The 24,177-nt window shown below is 46.4% G+C and overlaps 1 protein-coding gene across 1 annotated transcript in view; it reads left to right on the top strand.

Moving 5' to 3' along the window:
- Window positions 1-24,177, top strand: part of Tnks (tankyrase) — a 169,715-nt gene that overhangs the window by 119,376 nt on the left and 26,162 nt on the right. The window contains exons 16-24 of the mRNA XM_077643796.1: window positions 2,050-2,175; window positions 6,520-6,629; window positions 7,574-7,696; window positions 9,161-9,226; window positions 10,648-10,748; window positions 13,887-14,118; window positions 16,224-16,341; window positions 16,436-16,527; window positions 21,557-21,631. Of these exons, the coding sequence (XP_077499922.1) occupies window positions 2,050-2,175; window positions 6,520-6,629; window positions 7,574-7,696; window positions 9,161-9,226; window positions 10,648-10,748; window positions 13,887-14,118; window positions 16,224-16,341; window positions 16,436-16,527; window positions 21,557-21,631 (1,043 nt within the window). The remainder of the gene's footprint in view (window positions 1-2,049; window positions 2,176-6,519; window positions 6,630-7,573; window positions 7,697-9,160; window positions 9,227-10,647; window positions 10,749-13,886; window positions 14,119-16,223; window positions 16,342-16,435; window positions 16,528-21,556; window positions 21,632-24,177) is intronic.

The following is a 24,177-nucleotide window of genomic DNA, read 5'->3' as shown; positions in this document are numbered from 1 at the left end:
AATGTGAGCCCGAACTCACAATGACTCAGATCATGATCTGAACGTGAGTCCGGACTCACTCACGATTCAGATCATGTTCTGAATGTGAGTCCGGACTCACTCACGACTCAGATCATGATCTGAAATGAGCGTGAGTGAGCCCAGGTGAGTCCACTCATTAGTGAGTTCGCCTACCTATGTCTACAGCAAGGAGGTTGGTTTACAGTCAGTCTGCCGCGCTGGTTTGCACATGCGCATGCACTGTGGTGACAGATATTACCCTACGCTATCACGTTGTGTGACCATGTGCGGAACCGACCCTCTTCTTTTTACTTTTTATGGCGGTACTCAGTTTCATACATAGCAGGCAACGGAGCAGCGGCTGCAGATGTAGTGCGCCTGAAAAACCATACTGTTCCTCCATGTATCATTTGTTCCTCTCGAAGCCTCGGTGTCTGTTTGGATGAAAACAGAGTGGTATAAAATGAAGAGGTAGCATTGGGAATCACGGTCGAAGCTGTGAGGTACTCAGTGTTTGGGCCATTTGCCTATAATTTTCACTTGAGTTTGCACTACCTTTTAGGTGCAAATGGAGTGTAAGCTATTCGCCATACTAGCAGCGTATCATACCGCCACATGTTATTCTTACTTCTCGAAATCTCGGTGAGTCACAGGATGAAAATGGGACAAGAGGGGAAACAAAGTGCAGGAGGTTCCCAGTCACGGTACTTGGTATTTGTCTAAACAATATATGCCGGTATTCGCTTTGGTTGTATGGCGAACTAATTTTTGGGCGCAGACATAGATTACGCGAACAGGCGCTTTAGCTTATGCAGCGTTGACTGCTATGTATGAAATAGAGTATGTGCTTCAGAGTTACTGCTGGACGCTCCCTCCTGAGTTTTTTTTTTTTTTTCTCTCCATGGTTTTGTGCATGTGTAGGCTTAGGTAGGCTGTCTATGTGCTGTTCACAGTGTAAAGTTGAGCATTCTTGTATGCATCTCGTGGGCATCGCACCATCATGGCGCTGTCAAAGCCCAAGAAAAGATATTTGCAGCAATTATTCAAGTTCTCTCTCATGTGAATACTTCATAAAATGAGTTGTTCATAGTAACGAATTGTGAATAAATGCAAAAAATCTTATTCACTATAAAACTTTCTGATTGAGGTCTGCTTGTTTATGTAGCACACTCTCCATGCTTTCAAGTGGGAGTCAGACATAATTTTGATGACCTGAGAATTGCATTAACCTGGTTGCTATTATGTAAAAAGAAAAAAAAAACTGCTTTGCAACGGGCCGTTATACTCTTGATGGTGTCTGTCTTCCTCTGGCTGTCCATATTTCTAAAAAAATATGAGTCTCCACCTAGATGGCTGAAATATGCTGAGTGTGATTCTGACCCACCACATTACTGGGTGTCTAGAAAGGAGATGTGAAAACTGGCTTGTCGAGGCTGGCCCCTAAACGCTGTTGTCAGTGGCACCGTCACTGTTTGATGCGGCGTCAGTTCAGTTCTTCGAGTCACCCAGAGGTGGCTCTGTGGTTTTGGCATTCAGCTGCTTAGCTTGAAGTTGCAGCATCAAGCCCTTGCTATGGCAGGCGCATTTCGAGGAAGGTGAAATGCGAAGTGGCTGTTTGCTGTGTGATGTCAGCGTATGGTAAAGAATCCCAGGTTGCCAAAATTAATGAAATGTTGGACCCACATACCACTAATCATACCATGTGCATGATTCTCAGCCGCCGCGGTGGCTGAGTGGTTATGGCGCTCGGCTGCTGGCCCGAAAGACGCGGGTTCGATCCCGGCCGCGGCGGTCGAATTTCGATGGAGGCGAAATTCTAGAGGCCCGTGTACTGTGCGATGTCAGTGCTCGTTAAAGAACCCCAGGTGGTCGAAATTCCCGGAGCCCTTCACTACGGCGTCTCTCATAGCCTGAGTCGCTTTGGGACGTTAAACCCCCATAAGCCATAAGCATGATTCTCAAAGGGCCAGGGTACAGAGGTTGTTTTTTCATTTTTTTTTGTTTCAAGAACACTTTTGTAATACTTTTGCTGCTGTGTATTGCTTGCAGGAGATGCTGCACTTTTAGACGCTGCAAAAAAAGGCAATCTTGCAAGGGTAATGAAGCTCGTGACACCAGAAAATATCAACTGTCGGGACTCTCAAGGCAGGAACTCAACACCACTCCATCTGGCAGGTAAGGTGGTGACCTTGTTCAAGAATGTCACAAAATTTTTCCTTCAGTACCCAAGTGGCAGTTTTCCACCATGAGGTAGTTGTATAATTGTTCTGTATAGTTAGCTGCCCAAAGGTTGACTGGGATAGAGGAACTAGTGGAGGGCTACAAAAGCCTGGAATGGGTTATTGCTGGATTGTATTGCACACAGGAAGGTGGCCACTAACATCACTGCTCAGATTGTATGCTGTGAATGCAGGTTACCTGGCGTGGACATTAAATTGCTTGTAAGCAGTAGTAGTGCTCCCTTGGCAGTGCCAAAGGTGCCTACCTTTCTTTTCCCGACTTCAGCAAGGAGTGTATTTTAGTTTCTTCGCTGTTTCAGAAGAGTAATTATTAGGGGTGTGCGAATGTAGTAGACTGCCTTTAAGCGAACTTGTAAAGACCAGAAAATTTGTTCATCGTATCAGAAGTTCAACTTGATAGAAGTGGTATGTAAATTCCACCACAACACTTCCTTGACCGCGACATGAAAGTATTCGTTCTTCTGCGAACAAAAAGTAGGGCCAAGAACTTTCTGGTTATATGCTGCCAAAGCTCGGAGACAGAAGCACAAAAGAATTAACCCCTCTCAAGGGGTGGGTCACAAAGAATGGACCTTTTTCCAGTATCCCACCATTCTATCAGCTGCCATTTACAATATACAAATTCATTTACAATGGTAGGGTCGGGTATACAGGCCGTAGTCAAGAGCAGTGCTGGTAGCGCCTAGTCAGAGCAGGTAAGTGACGCACCCTGGGCACACCTCCCCTTCCGCATTTCATATCTTCAGTCTGTGAAGCCGCCGCGGTGGCTGAGTGGTTACGGCGCTCGATTGCTGGCCCGAAAGACGCGGGTTCGATCCCGGCCGCGGCGGTCGAATTTCGATGGAGGCGAAATTCTAGAGGCCCGTGTACTGTGCGATGTCAGTGCACGTTAAAGAACCCCAGGTGGTCGAAATTTCCGGAGCCCTTCACTACGGCGCCCTGCATAGCCTGAGTCGCTTTGGGACGTTAAACCCCCATAAACCAAACCAATCTTCAGTCTGTGACGAAGCTGACCGCGCTTTCTTGCTTGAGGCCAGTGCGTATTCCGCCGGCTATTCTGTATTCCGCGTGGTCCGCCATCGCCACACGGAATACAAGACTGGTGACCGTGCATGAGCGTGGGTGCCGATTCGACGACGTGGCCTCAGTGAAAAGCTGATTTGTGCTTCCAGTGTTTATTTTGCATTGTCTTTGTTTTTGTTGACCGTACTTTTCCCTAAAGCATCACACCGATACTACTTTGAGAGAGAAGTAATGCCGAAACTGTTGTACTGCTTGTTTGTTCGAATTCAAAACCATTGGCACGTGGTTATATCACTTTGTTACGCGATATGAGATCAGCGTTATCTGCAAGGATTGCAACCAGGTGCAACTATTATTCTGGGTGGTTGTAGTTGCTTTTAGTGCCTTATCTCGAACGTTCCTCTTCGATGACCACCGCGCATGTTTGTTGCTATCGGCGTCGCCGAATTCTTCAGTTTATTTATGGCCGATACTCACTTCAGTAACGACTTTGTTCCACGTTAATATGCTCGTCTGTTTTTTCACGGCATTGTCACCACCTCCTGACGTTATTCAACTAAATTTCTGCTGAAATACTTCATTTCACGTCTCCTTTGCTGCTTATAATTTCACAACGGAAGAAATCAGAGTTGGGCAAAACGGAAGATGTGTGGTTTGCAAAATCACTGAGATCATACTGTTGCTATTTGCGGTGACTTTGAACGCAAATTTCATCATTGTACAAGCGACTTCCAACTGTTCTGGACGCAGTTGCTATTAGTGGTTTATTTTTAAAAAATAATAAAAATTTCAAATTAATAGAAGAAAAGATGGGCGCTGACCATGCCAACCGCGTGTGCTCTTTCTGTACATAAAAACGGCAGCACATCTGAATTGTCCTGATGTCACGGGTTTGAAAGCAAAAATTCTATACCTACTATGAGTTCCGGGAAAGTCTCATTATGCACCCTGCTGTGCTATGTCTTTTTTTTTTTTTTTTGTATCGCTCTGTGTTTATATAGCGCCCCTTCAGAACGTTTTTCTGGTTGAAATATGCGACTTTTGGCAGCATAGTGCAGGAGGTGCGACTAGGTGTGACGCATACTGAGGCGGCTCTAATTGAGTGAAGAAAGATGGTTGGGGAACGCTTGACACATGATTTTGCCAGCCAGGCCATGAACCTTTGGCATCACGTTGTTTGCACCACGGAGATGTCTATTCCAGTGTAGGGGGCTCTGAAGCCTGCGAGATCCTTTCTGCAAACAGGGCGCACCCGCGAGGAAGAGGAGGGAGTGGTTTTAGTGGGCGCCGCCTGATGGCGCTACAGGCGCGCTTCTGGGATTTTTCGTTCAGCGACGCCATCGACTTTTCTGCAACACGGGGCCCTTAATGCTGTCGCTTTAAAATGTAGGGCAGATTACACTCTCATGTAAGACTGATGACACGACGATGCTGTTTGAGTTTGGTTAAACTAAGTTGACCATGATTATACTCGTCATTTATCTGTTGTCTCTATAGTACCCCCGCTTCACTCAGTCATCAGTACGTACAAGTGTTTATTTCAGTACCACCATTCGAATTCTTTGTTAGAGCTTGCTGACATCTTGACGCATGTGGAGTAGCACGATATTCGGGATTGTACCAAAGTCGATGAATCCGTTCTCGAGCAGTGGCACGTCGGCTTTCGCACCGGACTTCCTCTTCTTTGGGAGAGAGATTCTTTTTCCGCAGCCTCATCTATCTTTGTCAGAGACACAGTCACTCTGTTGTCAGGCGCCGGAGCGCAGCTCCTTTCATTATACCACATGGTTACGCAACGCCCCCGAGGGCGTCTGCGTTTTTTGTATTAGTTGTCGGCCGCTCCGACAGGGGGTGTCAGGCATCCGTGGGTGACCTTATTACTGCGAACACAGCCACCGTTGTGCATGACGGACATGCCGCTTCGCACGACTAACGGAACAACGTCCGGCTTAAACAGCATCGCTGTTAAACCACGCCGGCAACGGGTGCGCACCGCACCAAATGATTTGGAGTACACATGGCGCGCGTGGCCAATACAGCAACGCAGTAGCTTGCCTGACGCGGTGACGCCTGCCATTGGGACACGTGGAATCTGCGAAGCAGGGACCGTGGCCAAGTTAGCGAAGAACAGGGATAAAATGGGACAGCGCACGCGCTGCTGGTGCTGGCCGTAGCTCAGATTGCAAAAACAAATGCAGGGCTGCATGAGGCAAATGCAAAAATGCACGGCTGCATGAGACAGTCGCACCATGCTCCACTCCGTTTGCGGCAGCTGTTGTGAAATGGGCCGCATAAGACAGGTTGTCTACGTCAGGCACGCCACTCGCATCATTCTCTTTCTAGTATAAACCGTCTACATATATAATCAAAATAGTCTTAAGAGTTCTTTCTGAACAATGAGCGGCACAACCAGTCGAAGTGCTTTGTGTGCCGCAGCTAAGCAAGCGGCCCGAGCAAAAGCTCGGCGCTGCCACCAAGATAACCTTGCCGTTCGTGCCGCCAAGAGGACCCAGGAGTGAGCGGTGCTAAAGCAGATGGCTGCTGTTTAGATTCTTCAGGTGTCGTGCAGCTACCATGACCGCAGCCAGTCAGCCACTCCCGCGGGTCAGGAAGCTTGTAAAGAAAATGCGCATTCTCTTAGCTGCATTGCCATCGATCAAGAGTGAGAGGCAGCTCGACCTGGCTGACTGCGGACTGTTTCCACCGCTGCTCCGTCCACTTCAGTGTAGCCAAATAAACCCCCAAATAAACCAGCCGCTTACTTGCAGAAACTTTAAGTGGAGCCACGCTCTAAAAATTTTACTGTGGGAGGAAGTAATTGCATTACTTTATATGGTTTGCTTATGGGGAATCTGAAGCTTTGTACTTATTGTTAGGCAGGAATTGGTCTTCAGGCAAAACATTCCGTGGTGAGGTAATCTAACATGACTTGCCTCATCATCTCAGTGATGATCCTTTGGGTGTACCACTACAGCGTAGAAACTTTTTGTTCCCCACTGTCACTGGCACCAGAGAATTCGCACAGCAGCACTTGTCAGTTCTTGTGTCTCGTTACTGTGCCCATGTCCATGTACCAGTGCTCCTTAAATTTATTTTCTCTATGAAATTTGAATCTGAATGCGCCTGTGAACAGTTTGGCACACACCAATTTTCCTTGGACTTGTTTTCAGCATTACTGACAATTTCATAAAAATCGCCAAATAGCCCACCGTCGCCTACTGCCCTTTCTAACATCTTTGTGCATTCTTGTATGCAGCTGGATACAACAACCTGGAAGTTGCTGAATTGCTGTTGGAGAATGGTGCAGATGTCAATGCACAGGACAAGGGTGGACTCATTCCATTGCACAACGCATCTTCTTATGGGGTAATGACAAATTTAATTTTTCAACGGCATAAAGCACCTACTTGATTTGGATTTGTATGTTGTTGAATACTCTTCAGTATGTGATTGCAGGGATCATGTTATCTGCTGCAGTAATTCATAAAAGGATGGCTAATTGGCATGAGCTCGTGTGCTTGTGGGGGTTTGAGATGTGCGAGGCCTGCACCTTGCTAGCTTAGGCATAGAGAGATTTGTACCTTACCAACTCGTGGTGGGCAAAAGATACCACGGCAGGTTCGTTGACTCACTGGCACAGCGCAGAGGAGGCTCCGGGTGGGAACAGTCAACAAAATGGGTGTATTAATGCGGAAGTATTATATGGTAATGTCGCGTCAGCAAAAAGTGTCCGCAATTTTTGTTCGCGGTCATGTCGTTCTGTGGGGATAAATCTGCACAAGTTTGATTGTGTTAGGTAGTGCATGAGTAACTCATGAAATGGGAAAAGTCTTGTTGATGAATTTTAATTAGTTTAATAAAATAATGAAAATAAATGCTGTTTTTGAAGCAGGTTTTTTGCGACTGGTTTGTTGAAAAACAATGTAAATGCGCGAGAAGGCTTACTTGATGATTTAAAAATAAAAATATAAAATAAAACGAAATTAAAAAGAGTGAAAAATAAGAAAATGAAAACAACTAAATTTCAAATAATAAAAAATTAAAAATGGAGGGAGAAAGAGAGGAGAGAGAGAAAGGCTTCTGCATTTCCGCTCCTAAGCAGGCTTAAATGCAATTCTGTCATTTTTGTCCTAATATTTGCACTATATATAAGCGCCGGGCGGTTCTCCTAGCTTGCAGGTGGAAACCCTTAGTAAGGCCGCCTGCTAGCATTACTTCAGATTGATGACTGGTCGTCGGGCATGCTTCCTTGGTACAAGTGCAGAATATAAGAATGGAACCATTACCCAAGACTCTCCCCTTTTTTTCAGCACTTGGACATAGCTGCCCTTTTGATAAAGTACAATACTGTGGTGAATGCAACTGACCGGTGGGGCTTCACACCACTGCATGAGGCTGCACAGAAAGGTCGCACACAGCTCTGTGCCCTGTTGGTGAGTCCTTTGCTTGTCTATGCAGCGCATGGGTAGTATGAGCACAGTGCAACTTGCATTGTCTGGGAAACTAAACGAGACAGAAACCACTTTCCCTAAACCACCCCGTGAGTGTACTGAGTAAGCACGTCTGGGTTGTTTGTCGCACTACTCTAGGCCCATTTCTCATGCTGCAACTAGAATGAAAATATTTGGCACAGCTGGTGATGGCACAGTGCGATTTTCTGTCAGTGCGTTTACATGAAACGCGGCCCCAGCACATTTGGTCGGAGCGACACACTGGGTTTCATGATGTTTACATAGGCAGCCCCTGGTTAAATGCAATTAATCTGCATACTTATAGACGCGAGGCGATCTTTTGTATGTTTTGATTAGAATGGCATTGGTGCAGTCCTGGCGCACAAAAATGCTGATGGCCGAGAACATCCGATTGCTTTTGCCTCGAGGAGCTTGTCACAAGCAGAACAAAACTACAGTCAACTTGACAAGGAGGCACTGGCTTCGGTGTTTGGTGTGTGGACCTGTTCCACCAGTACTTGTGGGGCATAATGTTTGAGGTACACACTGATCACAAGCCACTTCTTGGACTGTTGGGCACAAGCTTCGCCTCGAGTGGTCAGGTGGGCTCTGAAGCTTTCTGCTTACCAGTACAAACTTGTATGCAACCCGGCAAGAAGCTCGGTCATGCCGATGCTCTTACTTGACTGCTGCTGCCCAACAACACCGCACTGCCTTGCTTGCCCTGCCAAGATCTTGCTTGAGGAAGCATATCCGCGACTCCTTTCACCTGCTGTGTGGCACGAGCCACAAGGAGTGATCCAGCTCTGGGTCTTGTTGTCCTTTCTGTTTTAAAGTGGGACGCGGGGATCAGATCGTAAAAATCACGGAAAAAATCGATTTTTGGAAACCACGCGTTTCGGTATCTGCAACGCCTAATCTACGTTGCATCAAAATGCTTTTGCTGAAAACGCACAAAAAGGGCTCTTTTTGGGCTGTGATAATGAAAATTAAACAATTTTCATTACGCCATTGTCAAATCTGATGTTTAGGCCAGCTTGTTTGCTGCTTGCAGGGAAGTTTTGATAGTGTCAGGCAAAATGAGATTGCAACATAAGCACTTTTGCTTTGCTTATATAGTAGGATACAACTTTTAAAAAAATAGCGGTTGTTAACACTGGGCCACGATCCACAGCATGTGGTATTGCTTCGCTAGCCAGTCACAATAGTAAACAAAATCAGCTTTTTAATTTTTTACTTCACTAAATGAGCCATTTATAAAAATTTTAGAGCTTATAATTTTATTCTTGTGATTGGCTTCTTGTTTAGGTAACAAGAAAAGTTTTAACAGACTGCTTTTTTTGTCGTGGAGGAATTCTGTGTGGCTGCCCTGAGCTTGGATGGAGCTTCACTGCAGACTTGAGTTGTATCCGACTATAGCTTGCTTTACTGCATGACTCTTTTCAGCTGGCACATGGGGCTGATTCAACAATGAAGAACCATGAAGGGCAGACACCTCTGGACATTGCTGCAGTATGTTCTTCCTTTTTACCTTTCCTTATCTATAAGGTTGCTAGCTGCTGCATTTCACCCCTCACATTATACTTTATTTACACAATTGTAAATTAACTCAAATGTAAGTCCACTCCCCCCTTCATATCGCAACACACATATCACATGTCAGGAAAATAAAAAAGGAAGGGCATCCCTGTGGGCATATTCCACAACGAAAATGTATTAGCAACTGGGCTACTCATTCACACTTGCGCCATCATCCTCAAGCCTGTTTCACATGCAAGTGAAATGCTGGCGATCCCCATCGCCGCCGTGCAATAACCTATTTCAAGCCGACGCTGCGGCTCGGGCCTTGAGCTTGAGCTGCGGCTTGAGCTTGACTGCGCAAGCAGTCAAGTCAAATGCGTCAGAGATCCAAAGAGAAAGTGTGTGTGAGCGCATCGGCTCTTCCATTACCTACCGACACTCCGCAGAAGCGTTGCCATTCCGAGTGGCGGTGCCACCGCGAATGCAACAGCGACCTTTCCATCAATTCTCGACACTGTCATGAGCTCCGAGTGCGCAGTTGAAAGTAAAAAAAAAAGAGAAAATTCTTTTCAACGAGTGCGCCTAATAGCCGAATACTACTGAGTAGAGCCGTGGAGCAAGCATAAAATTTCAACCATACTGTGGCATCCCTGATTTCTCATTTGTCTCACCTTTATTGATGGTGTCATGCTTTGGTTTTGATTGTAAGGTGACCCCCAACTTCAGATTTTCAAATTTTTAAAATAGGTAGACTTACAATCATGCAAATACAATTTTTCATGGATGCATAGGCAGGTATAGCTCAGAAGCACAACAACTCTTAATAAAATCACCTGATGCAATGAAATAATCTCTTAATTTTATATTCTCTGATGTCTGGAGTAACGCTTCAGAGACAAAATCAGTTTGCAGCTTGAGAATAACTCATTAGCACCTGAGTGCAGCCATACAGCTATGAAAAAAAGCTGTGCAGCTTTCTCAAAAGCTTCGCAGCTGAAGAAGAATTTTTCCTGGTCCTTTTTCGGTGTTTACAGGCACCCTACAGAAGAGATGCACAGTGTGAGTGTCTCATCTCATTGTGTGTTTACCTCTGCAAAACCTTTCCTACCCATCAGCTAGGAGCCAGCGATTGAGGTGCTTTCCTACACAGCTCCTGAAATTGTTGACCTAGCATAACATCGGTGGGAGTGCCTTCGCCGTGCCAGTCTCTCGTTTTTGGCTGTGTTCTTGGCTTCAAGAAACTTGTGCTTAATTTGGCAATCACTTGCATTATTATTCCTCATGTTACTGCTAAATTTTTTAATTTCCTGTGCTATGTTGGCAAAGGCAACCTTCGCAGTACAATTGCAGTTGTAATAAATTATAGGCATGGCTTCTCTGTGTGCAGCAGTAATGGAGGGATTCTCTTACAGGCAGAAGATGTACGTTGCCTGCTGACGGATGCCATGCCACCACATGCTCTGCCTCCTTCAGCTAAGGCTGCTATTCCAGTCCAACCTCAGAATGCTTCCAGGTGTGTATTGAAAAGACAGGATCATTGAAGGCTGGCTTTGTTGGAGCAGTGGATAGGCACTAATCAGTTTTCGAAAGTGCGAAAATTTGGACTTATGCAGTATTCATTTTGGTTGATGGCCTGTCACACACCTCAGAAGAACATGTATGTACTATTGGAACTTAAATGCAAATGTGCATATGCACTATTTTTCTGCTGTGCAGCGAGGCATTTTGTAGCTGGTTTGCAAATATATACAGGATTAACTTGACAAAGTTAACTCATTAGTGACGGTGTTGAACTAGGTTAATTCTTAGCTGACTTGTCTAAGCATCGCTTTGCCTCTGTTGTTGTTGCGTTGTCTTTCATTACGCGTCATGTAAACACATGCTATGGTTTGTTCCTCTATGTGAAAGTGAAAGGACTACGAAAGTTAATCACATGGCTTGAGTGATATCGCTACTGGTGCAAATCAGAGACAGCAGCGGAAGTTGTGTTCATGTAGACCGGGTGTGCGAATATTGAAGTTTTCGAAAACAAATCGAATACAGATATGAAGAAAAAATACCTTCGAATATCGCATCAAATATAGAATATCTGTTCAGTAAGAAAAAAAAATTTCAGACAATCATAAACAAGCAAAATTTGTTGCCCTTAATTTTTTTCTAAGTGGTGTAGGGTTTTAGCAGTTGAACTAAATAAAACCAGACTGACTCGGCGCTGTATAAGAAAATATCATGTGCAAAGAAATGTTGACTGCTTGATAAGACTGCGTAACAGATCCAATCTGTAATGTGGTCATGCAAAATGAAATCCATAAAATAACCAGACTGGCAGCAAAAAAATAAATGATGGCTAGTAAAACATCATTAATTCGGTGTTCAAGGGGCCGGAAGAAATACGCAGGTTACTCGGAGGTCGATTTTTATACCCCCCCCCCCCCCTTTCCAAAGCTGTTAAAAATGTGGTACAGCCTTACGAGGCGACTCCATTGCACAAACACCTATAAGCCTGTGACGAGCGCCCAGTTTCTACGTGCTGGAAGAACAACAAGAACTTAAGGGAGAGGGGAACGTACATTGGGGCTACGAACGGCGAGACTGCTTCTAAAATGTAAAAAAAAAGATGACTAGCGACACGCCAGCCAGCGTTCAAAAGTGGCGCGGAGCTGGGATTGGACTATGGCAAAAGCGCATGCCGACAGTTGCTGTCGCCACAGGCAAGCGGCAAAGCTTAGAAACTGAAACTACAAAGTGCTTTCGCGTTGGGATTGTTCGAAGCGAGTTCGAAGGCCATCATGTTCGCATCACGTGTGATGTGTGGGAAAGCCCACTTGCGCAGTGTCGCACGAGGTCGAAGGTCCATTCAATTTGCCTGCACTACGTGAACTGGTTCTCGCGGTGCTGCACTTCGCCATTCGTTTCAGCGGTGCAAGATGGCGCCGTCTGCACGATGCCATTCGTTTAAAAAAATTCGAGATGTTATGGAGGTCTAGGTCAGGAAAGTTCAGGAAAACTGTGCACTTGCTCAGTGGTCGGTGCCGAAATGGTGCAGCTGCAGCCGCCACGGAAGCAGACGACGGCTTGCGCGATGAATGATGGCTTGCGCTTTGCGATAAACGGTGAAGATACTCAAATTATTCCACTCGTCGATGAGAACGATTCCTCACACGGGTCCGCCGACTCTCATGGAACGTGAGTGGCCGCCCGAGAATGCGGCGACGAAGGTGGGACGGCGGCCCTCGCCGGCACCTTGGATTTCTCGACCATCGTGCTCTCGACTGATGTCAGCATAATGTCGGCAGACTTCCAACAATGCTGCCAACACGATCGGCGTCTAGTGTCATCTTATTGTGACAGGAGTTCAGGCCCATGATGCCAAAAAAAGCTAGGGTGGTCTGAAACAAGCACCGATGTTTCAAGTTCCCGCTTTGATGCTCAGCAGCAGTAAACATTTCCTCCACCCTTATACTTCAGTTAAAGGCAGTCCAGTTCTATGACAAATATAAGCCTAATCTTCGGAATTATTTCATTATTATTATTTCATGCTTACATGTTTGCATGTAAGCATGAAGTCAAACTGCTTTTCACTGAATGCAATTGTTATCCAAAGAATTGTAAACAAGGCATTGGGCTACAAAATAAAGTTTATTACTGTTACTACTACATGATGACCCCTTCCTTATTTAATGACTGGTAGGCCTTACAGGTATAGTAAATGCTCATTACTGGAAGCAAAATTTGTTTGCACTATCTTTGTTTCTTTTCATAACCGTGTATTGTGGAGAAGTACTTGTATTTTGTTTGAACTACCTACTTATATGCAAAATTATTTGAAACTATTTGATTTGATTTGCAAGTTATTTGTATTCGCTTTGCGACCCAAAATTTTATATTTTTCGTGCATATATTTGTACACATCTACTAATGCTGTCACTTACAACCAGAGCATCACAGGGCAAGGTTTGCAATTTTTTAAAGTCATTTTTTTTTTCAGTAAAGTGCTGAATGAAGTTCACAAATTTTTCGGAAAATTAATTCAATTAAACCATTATGTTGGGTCCGACTGAGTCTTTAACATTGGTCGATGACTGTGTCTATGGTAGCCATAAGTAATCTGGAAGGCAGTGAATGGCAGTTTTTAACACCATTTTCTTTGGGCTGAGTAATTTCGACTGTGCATGTTGCGTGGCGCATCCTGTGCTTTGTTTCTGCACTTGGCATCTTGTTTTTTGACCACTATAGCCGGATAAAACTCTAGAACAATGCAGTGAATGCTGCTCAAAGGAGGCCTTCCAGCTAATGTAGTGGACTAGTTGTCCTGACATCGCTGTTAATCTGCTCAAACCGTAGCTAATCCCCTTGCACCTGGAAGCCCCTGGGATGTCATGCTAGGGAGTGCAAGGTGGTGATGAAGCATGATGTTCTGACAGTCTGTTGACGCCATTGGCTGGAGGCCTCCTTTGTGGGGCATTTGTGGCTTCGTTCCTGGGCTGCAGCCAAGTGTAGTGAATACTGGCTTTGGCAGTGTACAGGCAAGGGCAGAATGTCAGGAAGGACATTTGACACAAGTGATTACTTCATATGAGTGGACATTATTATTTGGAAGGAAGTGTGCACATTGCTGCGCTCATTGAGTGCCCTCACTGTGTGTATGCAGCATGCTGGGAGCAGGCCCACTGTCAGCATTGTCACTGGAAGCACTAGAGGCCGAAATCCCTGCAGCCATGAGCCTGCTGTCAACACAACGTGCTGGCCACGTGCGTGAGGGCTCAGCAGCGAGTGAAGGTGGTGCACCTTTGACCGAGTTGACGGCCCATAACAAGGAGTTTATGCAGTTCCTCGGCAGCATTGGCTTGGGACACCTGTGTGAACTTTTTGAGAAGGAAATGGTGCGTTTGGACTTCACACATTAGCCTTTCCTCTCTAGAAAAGGCTTAACAAATTACTTGCTGTCATGTGGCTGCACAAGGTGGGCAACTTGGCCATGTGGCCATTCTCATGTGAATAGCATGCTTGTGCAAAAAAAAGAAGGGGGGGGGGGGGGGGGGGGGGGGGGGGGGGGGGGGGGGGGGGCTGCAGCTTGTGAAGTGTGAATGTGATACATTTGATTTTACAAACTTTTGGGGGGGCTAAAATGCAGCATATATTCACACAGAGATGTTTAGCATGTGGCACGAACATTTTCACCGGGGACATTTTGCATAGAAGCACCGCCCACTCTGCTGGCTGCGTTCACACCCGCGAGCACTGAGTGATGGCGTGCGGTCATAGATAAAGCCCGTCAGCCACTAACAGATTTGCATAAGTGCATTTCTTGTACTTCAACATGCGGATTTTGCTCGTTTTTTGATGATACGAATTTTGGGTGGTATCATATTTTGTGCCTGCGAGATTCTGCTGTAGTCAGTACCTATAGTACTGCTTATTGTACCTGCTTCCCCGCTGCAACCTTGCTGCAGTTTTCATCCGTGTACTTTATGCATAATTGTCGACATGAGGTAGCATTTGCGTCGGGCTGTTCAGCACCTTGATTAGCATGACACACTCACATGGTTAGGTGAAACTGAGCAGCAGTCTCTCTTGCACACTGCTTGTGCCCTGCATCTTTTCATCATTTCCAGGAACGTCTTCCCCTATGGTTTTGATACTGCAATGTAAACATCAACATAGAGCCATCTTTGTGGACTGTTATTGTGCAGAAACTGAGCATCAGTGGCATTACTGTGCCAGTAGTGTTATCAATGCTGAGCAGTTTGTCCTGTCCTACAAGGTTAAGTCAAAAGTAATCTTGAAATGTTAGTTTAAAAACTTACACCTCTGTCACATGGGCACTTTCAAATGGCTGTTGAGCTGAGACCCTTCAAAATTCTCAGCCATAGTCATGTTTGAAGTAGTTATGCCGATGCTATGTGACAAACTGAGTTGCTGTCGGGGGATACCTTCATCTCACACCAAAGTAGTGCGAGGTGGAAAACGCAGCAGTCTCTGCAACTTTCTCTTTTGTAGCATCACATCAAGTGCCACTACAACATTTGATGTTCAAAATCAGAACGAAACAATTGAATGTGGCAAAGAAGACATGGGATGAGCAGTGCGTGCCCTTCACTGCCACTTAAGTTGCTTGCGTGATTCCAGCGTAGACAGTCAACATGTGGCGGAAGTGGGGACAGCAGTGAGCGCTGGTGGTGACTGGAGGCGAAGGCAATGGAGGCTGGGCAGACTGAGAGGGGGACACACGGAAAAAGGTGTCTCCTCCGACTGCCTCGTCTCCCCCACTCTCTCACCCTCATGCATAGCGCCATCGTGCGAGCAGTGGCTGAGATGGGGATGGCTGCCGTTGCAGTCGTGCTACCAACAGGATCATGAAATGTTCCTCTTTGGGATTACTACATTAAGCAACAGGGGTTTACTTTGAGTGTTTGCTTTCATCTACATTTAATTTCTATGTAACATTCCATTCTGCATTATTCTTTCTATTCTTTTTGTGGAAACTGCATTGAGTGAAGAATTGTAGGCTTTTCTCAGTTATGTTATATGCAGAATTAGCTGTACTAAACATTGATGTCACAGCCATCAATCAGCTATTGAGATGGAGACAGAAAATGTATGAGAAAAGGAGTTTGAATTGTTTACCAGTTGTGGGTGAATCCCTCATTGTTATCCATGTATACTAAGGTGTTTTAAACCATTCAAAAGAAGAAAACACGCAACCGAAATGTGGTGTCTGCAAAGTTGCATCTTGACTGCCCCTTGTACACATCTCCTGCAGTAAGGGTGGCACCATCTAGATGCACACTTTAGGCGAGAAACCACACTTACGCTTGCTTGATTCTGGCCTTGAATACTGAGCCGCACATTCGTGGGCAAGAAAAGGAGGTTTGGGCATTGTAAATACTGCACATTCCAGATTCACTGCACATACCACTGCTATTGCTTTATTGTAAACAGCAGGAGTGTGTTAAAGGCTTGCTCTGCATGTCTTTCTCTCTCCCAGATTACGATTGACATCCTAGCTGAGATGGGTCATGAGGAACTAAAGCAAATAGGTGTTTCAGCCTATGGCCATCGGCACAAGTTGATGAAAGGCATTGAGAAGCTGCTGACTGGCCGAGGTGGGTGCTGCATCTATAGTAGACATGCACTATTGCCTTATGCTAAGGCTGCATGACGCTGTCCATTTGTGTGCTAAAACCAGCTCCTTTGCAGCAATCTCGTCAACGCTTATGCCCACTACACCCGGCACTGTTCTGGTGGACCTAACGCCCGATGATAAGGAGTACTTAGCAGTGGAAGAAGAGGCAAGTACCAGCCACTACTAGTGGGTGTAACTGTGAAATTTGCCTGTGTGAGGTGTGTGCATGTGTGCCACGAAGGGTAGCTTCCAGCACTTGCTGTTTTGCTATCCGCAAATGCTATGAAGGCCTTCACTGATAGACAAGGAACATCCCACTCTGTCCACCATTGCAAAGTCACAGGACACAGTTACTAGTGCAATTCTGCCTTTACTCTTTGAGGGTGTAATTTTTGTAAAAAAAAAAAAAAAAATTCCCGTCTCAGGTTTTTTTTATTGCAATTTTGAACAAACAAAATGAGTTAAATCGAGAAAAAAAAAATGGTCGACGATTATGCTGCTCGGTAATAAAATTTTTGAGCAGAGCTGCTGCGGTATTTGAACTGTAGGCTACAGTAGACGGAACACGCAGTGCCGAACGGAGGCGGATCTGGGTTTATGCTTCGGCAGCCTCCACTGAGCTTATAGCTGAGCCTTTCCTGGGCGAATCCTCACTGGAAACTTTTGCGAATGGCATTACATCCTTAATCACATGACGATGATGCAAGAAAGGATGTCAACTGAAATGTCATTCTTCGGAAAGGACATAAAATTGGTAGTTTCTTGGAAATCAGTGGATTCTACAGCGCAATTTGGTGCTTTCGTCGTCTCCTCTCTTCTCCTCCTAATTCCTTAAATTTTGAAGGATTGCTCGTCAATCACGTGCTTAGCTGCTCACATGACAAATCGTATTACACACTACAGTCGAACCTCGTTATAACGAACACTGATATAGCGAATTATCGGTTATAGCGAACTAATTACGAATTTTGGTTGGTCATGCTTCATTTCAGTGACATTTATTCTTTTATAACGAAACCGAAAACGCGAGATCCGCCGCGATATCGGCTGTAACGAAGAAATATTTGGTTTACACGAGGCTCAGAACTTGAAAGTAGCATAAAAAAAACAAAAACCAAAATGAAAATCGAAGGCCGATACACAGCTGAATTTTTTTTTTTATCGTTTGAAAAAGTTTTGCAGTCTGGCACAAAAATCGCGTTTGGATGGTCGCGCCACCTGTGAACAGAGCGCGAAAACTCTGAAAGCTCATGACATGACAGAGGGCCGAAAGGCGGCGCCACTTGTCCAGCGGTAAAGAAAGGCAAGCGCAGCAACATTGGCAACTTTGAGGCCGGCGTTCTGACATCAGCACAGCGGCCAGTCTTGTTGTTGCAGCGCTCGAAATGGCATCGAAGAGGAAAGCGATCTCGCTCCAGACAAAGCTGCAGATACTGAGAGCTGTGGACAGTGGCCGCAAGAAAAAGGATATTGCTTCGGAATTCGGCGTTCCTCCAAGTACGTTATCCACCATTTTGGCCACTAGAAAGAAGATTGAGGGCAACACCGAGGACGCCATAAAAGCCGACCGTAAACGAGTTAGGCCTTGCCATCACCCGGACGTGGAAGCGGCTTTGCTTTCTTGGTTTAAAGATGTGAGGGCGCGAAATTTGCCGGTGTCGGGAGCACTTCTTCAACGGAAGGCCCACAGCCTGGCCTGCGTACTGGGGCATGACGATTTCTGTGCAAGCAGCGGTTGGCTGCAACGTTTCAAAGATAGGCACGAGATCGCGTGCCACACTTTGTCTGGCGAAGGGTCCGCTGTCGACATGGAGACATGTCAAACGTGGCTGGAGAATTTTCGTCCTCTGCTCCAGGAGTACGACGAGTGCGACGTATACAACGTCGACGAAACCGGCGTGTTTTTCAAGTTGTTGCCAGAGCGGTCACTGGCGATGAAGAACGAGACCTGCCATGGGGGCAAGAAAAACAAAGACCGGGTGACTGTCGTCGTTGCCGTGAACATGGACGGCTCCGACAAAAGACGGCTCACCGTCATCGGCAAGTCGGCACATCCGAGGTGCCTGAAAGGCGTCCGGAATTTGCAGGTTCAATACACGTCGAACAAAAAAGCGTGGATGACGACCAAGCTTTTCGAGGACTGGCTGAGAGCGTTCGAACAGGACATGGAGAGGCAGCACAGGAAGGTCCTGTTGCTTTTGGACAACTGTTCGGCGCATAAAGTTTCGATCGTGCTGAAGGCAGTTCGCTTGCAGTTTTTGCCACCGAACGCAACTTCTGCTTTGCAGCCTTTAGACAAAGGCATTATTCGTTCGCTTAAGTGCAATTATAGGAAGCGTTTGGTGACGCAACTGGTGTTTGACATCGATCGACATAGATCGACAACAATAAACATCAAGACGACACTCGAAATGTTGTACGGGTCGTGGAATGAGGTGAGGCAGTCGACAATAAGGAACTGTTTCGCGGATGCCGGTTTTGTTCTGCCTGCCGACGAAGAAGAAGTGCAGCCCGAAGACCAGGCAGAGCTGGACAGAACTTGGGATCGGCTGGCAGTCCCAGGCGTCGAATTCGACGATTTCGTTTCGGCCGATGAGAACTTGGCCGTGGCGCCCGAGCTGACGGATCAAGAAATTGTGGATCGCGTTTTGTTGCCCGAGGATGACAGCAGCAGCGACAGCGGTGAGAGTGAACGGGATGAACCACCGATGAGCAGTGCGGATGCCGCGGACATGGCCAGGAGGCTGAAAGGATATTTGGAAAAACTCCCGACGACGAAAACTGCTGACGTAGAAAAGGCCCTCTTGAGCATGGACAATGTAGAAAACTTCATTCTGCGCAGCGCTGTGAAAAGCCACCAGACGAAGATAACATCTTTCTTCAAATGAACGAATGCAAACCTGTTTGGCTGATCCCGGCCTGGCGTTGCATATGTCTCCTCGCCCAACGCCGCCTCTCCTCCTTCTCTTCTCGCCCAACGCCCCCTCTCCTCCTCCTCCTCTTCTCTCAAAGCTGCTTTGGCAGCTTTTTTTTTTTCAACGGTCCCTCTCGGGGCCACCAATCGCGCTTCGGCAGAGCACGCAGGCGCGATGGTTCCCGCTGTGTCTCACTCGAGTTCCTCTCTCTACACCAAGTCGCCTATGCGCAGACACATGGTGCAGTCGTTTCGCGCCACGCACTTTCACGTGCGCGGCGACGTAAGAACAGTCGTGTCAACCTTCCCATATTCCGGCCTATTTTGATTGAATGCCACAAGGAGACAGGTAAGGATTACCACGTTTGTAGTGGGTTCAAAGCCAAGTATATAATGCATTTTAGTGTCTAGAATATTTGCGCCAGCCAAATTACGAATTTGTCACAGCCGATATTTATGTCTACTGTTACAACGAATATCGGATATAACGAACTGATTTACGGTCCCGATGCTACTTCGTTATAACGAGGTTCGACTGTATTTGCGCTTATGATACACCATTTAACACAAAATGTCGCACATCACTGTTTAGGTACAAACGGTCTCATACGGGAGTAGGATGATTCCGCACATGCTAATTAAAACAGCACGGCAAAATGTCACAGGCAATGGCATAGCTGCTCTTCACCATGGTAATTTCAATAAGGAATTCATTCAGGCAGATTGGGGGTAAGAAGGGAGAGGTGATTGCCACACGCCGCAGACAGTAGCTCATTAATCAAGTCGTAGATGCGTGATCTACAAATATATACCACTGTTTACAACCAAGTACGAAATTTCTGGAAGGGGACGGCCGCCGCGGTGCTGGGAAAGGGAGCAGGCGCCGCAGTTAGCATCAAGCTGCGTCTCCTTCCACCTGATATCTCAAGAGGGCTCAAAGAAATTCTAACAGTCTGTCCGCGTGCTGTTTTGCCAAGTTTGTGGGGAGAAGAGGACCAGGGCTGTGAGCTCAGACGTGCAAGCGGGAGCGTGAGCCTTCAAGCGTGCTCCAGAAGAATCGTTTCCTTCTTTCTTGCCGCAGGTCACTATGCCGCTGGGCAGCCTGCCTTCACGCGTTAGCACTTTGCTCCTTGGGGTCACTTTGCAGCTCTCTGCATTCGCTCTCAGTTATCCTCCGAAGCGCTCGTTCGCTCAGTTACGCTGAGGAATCTAGGAACGGGTTCCCAAGAGCTGCACTCTATAAAAAGGAAGAAAATTTTAGGGACAGTTTTAGTCGCAGCGTAACTCAAAGCTGAAAAATGTTCAGCGTTTTCACCATGTGATAGTCCTTGAATCACGGCTATACGCACAATGCCTTGTGGTCTCCAAAAAGAAAGAGAAGAAATCACGGCTCTATCTTGAGTCTCTCGTTTTTGAAACCACAGCGCATAGTGTCAATCACAATGACGGGAATTTGGCACCTATCTATCTGGAGCACTCGCTTAGTACCCGTTACTATGCAGGTCATCGGTTGTAGGTTTGGTACTGTTGTGGCCTGTTCTGTGCCTGCTGCATGAGACTAATTCATCGGCGGTATTAATTTGACACTGCATATACAAAAGGGTCGCCCGCTCGGTGGCGGCAATGCCTCCGCTCACCACTTCGCTCTAATTGGGTCAAGCCCTTTGTGCGGTTTGAGTAATGCGGCTTAAAATGCATGCGTTTGGGTCGGGACCGAAAAAATTTCGAATGAAGCGATATATCAAGTAAGGCGATTTCATTATAACAAGGGTTTACTGTATTTGCATTTTCTTGTGACCATATTGTGTGAGCATATTTTTTTTACAGTGGAGATGTAAAATTAGCTGTTTGGAGCTTGTAGTTTATTCAAAATCAAGATTTTGTCTCATCAATATCAAGTAAGGGCTCCCTCTAATGTGGGCTGTGCATTATTAAACACATTGGTTGTCTGTACTCTAAGTGAACAGACACCATGTAATGAACAGTGCCAGTAGCTCACCTTTTCACACCTTCAGTGTGCATGGCTCCTCTCCACATGTTGCTCCGCTGGTGTCATCTGCCGAAGCCGCTCTATAGCGGGTGCTTCTTGATTTTTCAGATGCTCTGTACAACTTCCTGCCTTTGCATCATTGCTTTAATTTATGCATACTAAACATGGCATGGGGATTATGTGCAATCAAGTGCTGCCGTTGTTTTCTGCATCATGCACTTAGCGCAGAACGAAACTGCTGCATACAATCTTTTATATTCTGTGCGTGAGAGTGAGACTGTCTTGTTGCAGCTTCAAGCTACCATCCGTGAACATAGGGACAATGGATATGCTGGAGGAGTGTTCATGCGCTACAACATCATTAAGGTTTGTTGTCTTTCTTGCCGCATATTTCTTTGTCTGCATACATGGTGTCATCAGCATCATGTAATAACATGCAGGTTGCGTGCACCTAACTCGTTCTGTTACTGCTGAGATTTAATGTGCTGTGAATTGCTGGAGCTTGCATTTGGAACCCTTTAAGATGAGCCACATAGAGCCATCTCAAGTCAGGCTTGGAGAAAATTTTCAAGGTGGACATGTCAGTATTTTGCGGTAGCTCTGGTATGGCTGTGGGTGTCTGTTTTCGTTTGGATTTTTTTTGGAAGCGTGAGCTGAAATGTTAAAAGCCCTAAAGCGTGCTGATTTGTCACTTTCTTACACAGGATTGAGTGAAAAGAAGTGCTTTTGAGTCTCTGTAAAAAAATTGGCTGTGGCTTAGCTAAGGTTAAGCCTGGATATCTCAAAGCGAAAAGGTTCGATGATGCTTATGGTTTAGCTTATGGTTATGCTTTGCTGCGTCGCTTAGCGAGACGTTCTTCTCGTTGTTCGGGTGTCTCGGACGCTCGTTGAGCTTTCAGCCTTTCATTTCTTCGCTCCTTTTCAGCCAACTCTGTATCGGTAGTATCACTCTCTTCCCCTTCCGTGTTTAATGCGCACGCCTATTCTCTGGCAAGCGGTTATATAGTCGGCCTCCGCTATAAATATGCACTTGCGGTGAACGTCAAACGATGACACATAGCGCGCGGCAGTGGCCACCTGCGCCGCGCGTGACGTCACGCACGGCAGCGGCGAAAGGTCAGGCGACGGAGCTGGCGGCAGCCACCTGCGCCGTGCGTGACGTCACTCGTGCTCCGACATACGCTGGCTCGCGCGAAGCACGGTGTTGACTAGCGTAGTGAAGCTTTTCGCTTCAAAACATTGTTGCACCTCGACATGGAGGTATGAGGACCCAGCAGAAATTGCATAATCAGCCATCTGGGAGGGTGGGAATTTTTTTCTGAGCTGTCTTGGCCTGTTGCTTGCAGAATTGTGGTATTTTTTTTTTTTTAAATTTCCCCCTCACTGGATAGCAATTCATGACTGAATTGTTTTTATGCAGCAGGGCAAATTTTGCATATTTTATATTTTGAGGTATTGATAGGAGCATCAAATAAAATGGCCAGTTTGGTCAAAATGGTAGATTTCTCAATTTATTTTCCTTCGTGATCCTCAGGTCAGGTCGGATCTCTCTTGTGTGGAAAAATTAGGCAGAACATGCAGTATAATATAGAAAATAACATTTTATTTATACAGTTAAACCTCGATATAACGAAGTCGGAAAAAATCGGCACTTTACTTCGTTAAATTGAAATTTCGTTACGCCGAAATTCGCCTCCCAGCATGCAAAGGAACTTCCAAAACGTGTTGTGAGTGCGGTGCACGCACGGCAAAACGCTTTATTAATGGTGAAAATAGACATCTTTTTCTGCGCTTTTTTCTTCATCAACAAAGGCGTCACACTTCGTTCGTAGGCCCAGAGTGACTGGATGGCATCTTGGTCTTCTTCTGCGCTAGCAAACCGCCTGAGCACGTCGATCGCGGTCGGCCGCTTCGCGAGTGGTTGGGATGTCGCACTTATCGTCGGCTTCGCCTTCGCTGTCGTCTTGAGAGTTTCCCAACACGTCGTTCACGATCGTTTCCACCGTCACCTCCTCCGTCGCGAGGACACAGGAGTCTCCAAAAAGATAGTCATCCAGCTCGACTCCTTCCGGGATGGCACCGTCGCTGCGAAGACGCTGCCACCTCTCATCAAGCGCCTCTTCTTCCAGCGCGGGCAAGTCCGCTTCAGAACTAGCTGCTTCAGCTGTCTTGAAGCCCGCTTTGCGGAAGCAATTCTCAAAAATCTCCTTTGAGGTGGAGTTCCAGGACGCGTACAACATCTCAAGGGCCTGAAACAAGTCCACTTTAGTGGGGCGTTCTAGTCGGAGGTCAAGCAGCAGCTTGTCAATTAGCCGCCGGCGATATGCACACTTTACGCTGTTTATTATGCCCTGGTCCAGGGGCTGAATTAGTGACGTGCAGTTCGGCGGCAGAAACTTCACCTCAGCTTGCGACAGTTCTAAATCTTCAATGTGGTGTGCGGAGCAGTTATCCAAGATGACGCACACTTTGCGTCCAGCGGTTTTCATGTCCGCGTCGAAGGCTTGCAGCCAGCCACGGAAAATATCACGCGTCATCCATGCTTTTTGGTTGGATGCGTACTGTATTTCCAGCTGGCGCGAATTGCTGAAGCACCGCGGCTTCTTGCTGCGCCCTATCACGAGCGGCACACGCTTGTCGCTGCCATCCATGTTGGCACAAAGCAAGACCGAGGTGCGCAGTTTGCTATGTTTCCCACCGTGACACTTTTCACCTTTTAATGCCAACGTACGACACGGCAGCATCTGATAGAACAACGCCGTTTCGTCGGCGTTGTAGACGTCGGCTGGATCATAGTGCGCCAAGATCTTCGGCACTTCTGTGTCGACCGAAGAAGCCGATCCTGTCGTGTCAGCTGATGTTGATTCACCACTTAAGATTTTGCCCACGATAGCATGACGGGCTTTGAAGCA

The sequence above is a fragment of the Amblyomma americanum genome, chromosome 1, assembly GCF_052857255.1.
Source record: "Amblyomma americanum isolate KBUSLIRL-KWMA chromosome 1, ASM5285725v1, whole genome shotgun sequence".
NCBI lineage: Eukaryota > Metazoa > Arthropoda > Arachnida > Ixodida > Ixodidae > Amblyomma > Amblyomma americanum.
The sequence above is the reverse complement of the archived record's forward strand: the minus strand, read 5'-3'. Positions and strand labels throughout refer to the sequence as shown.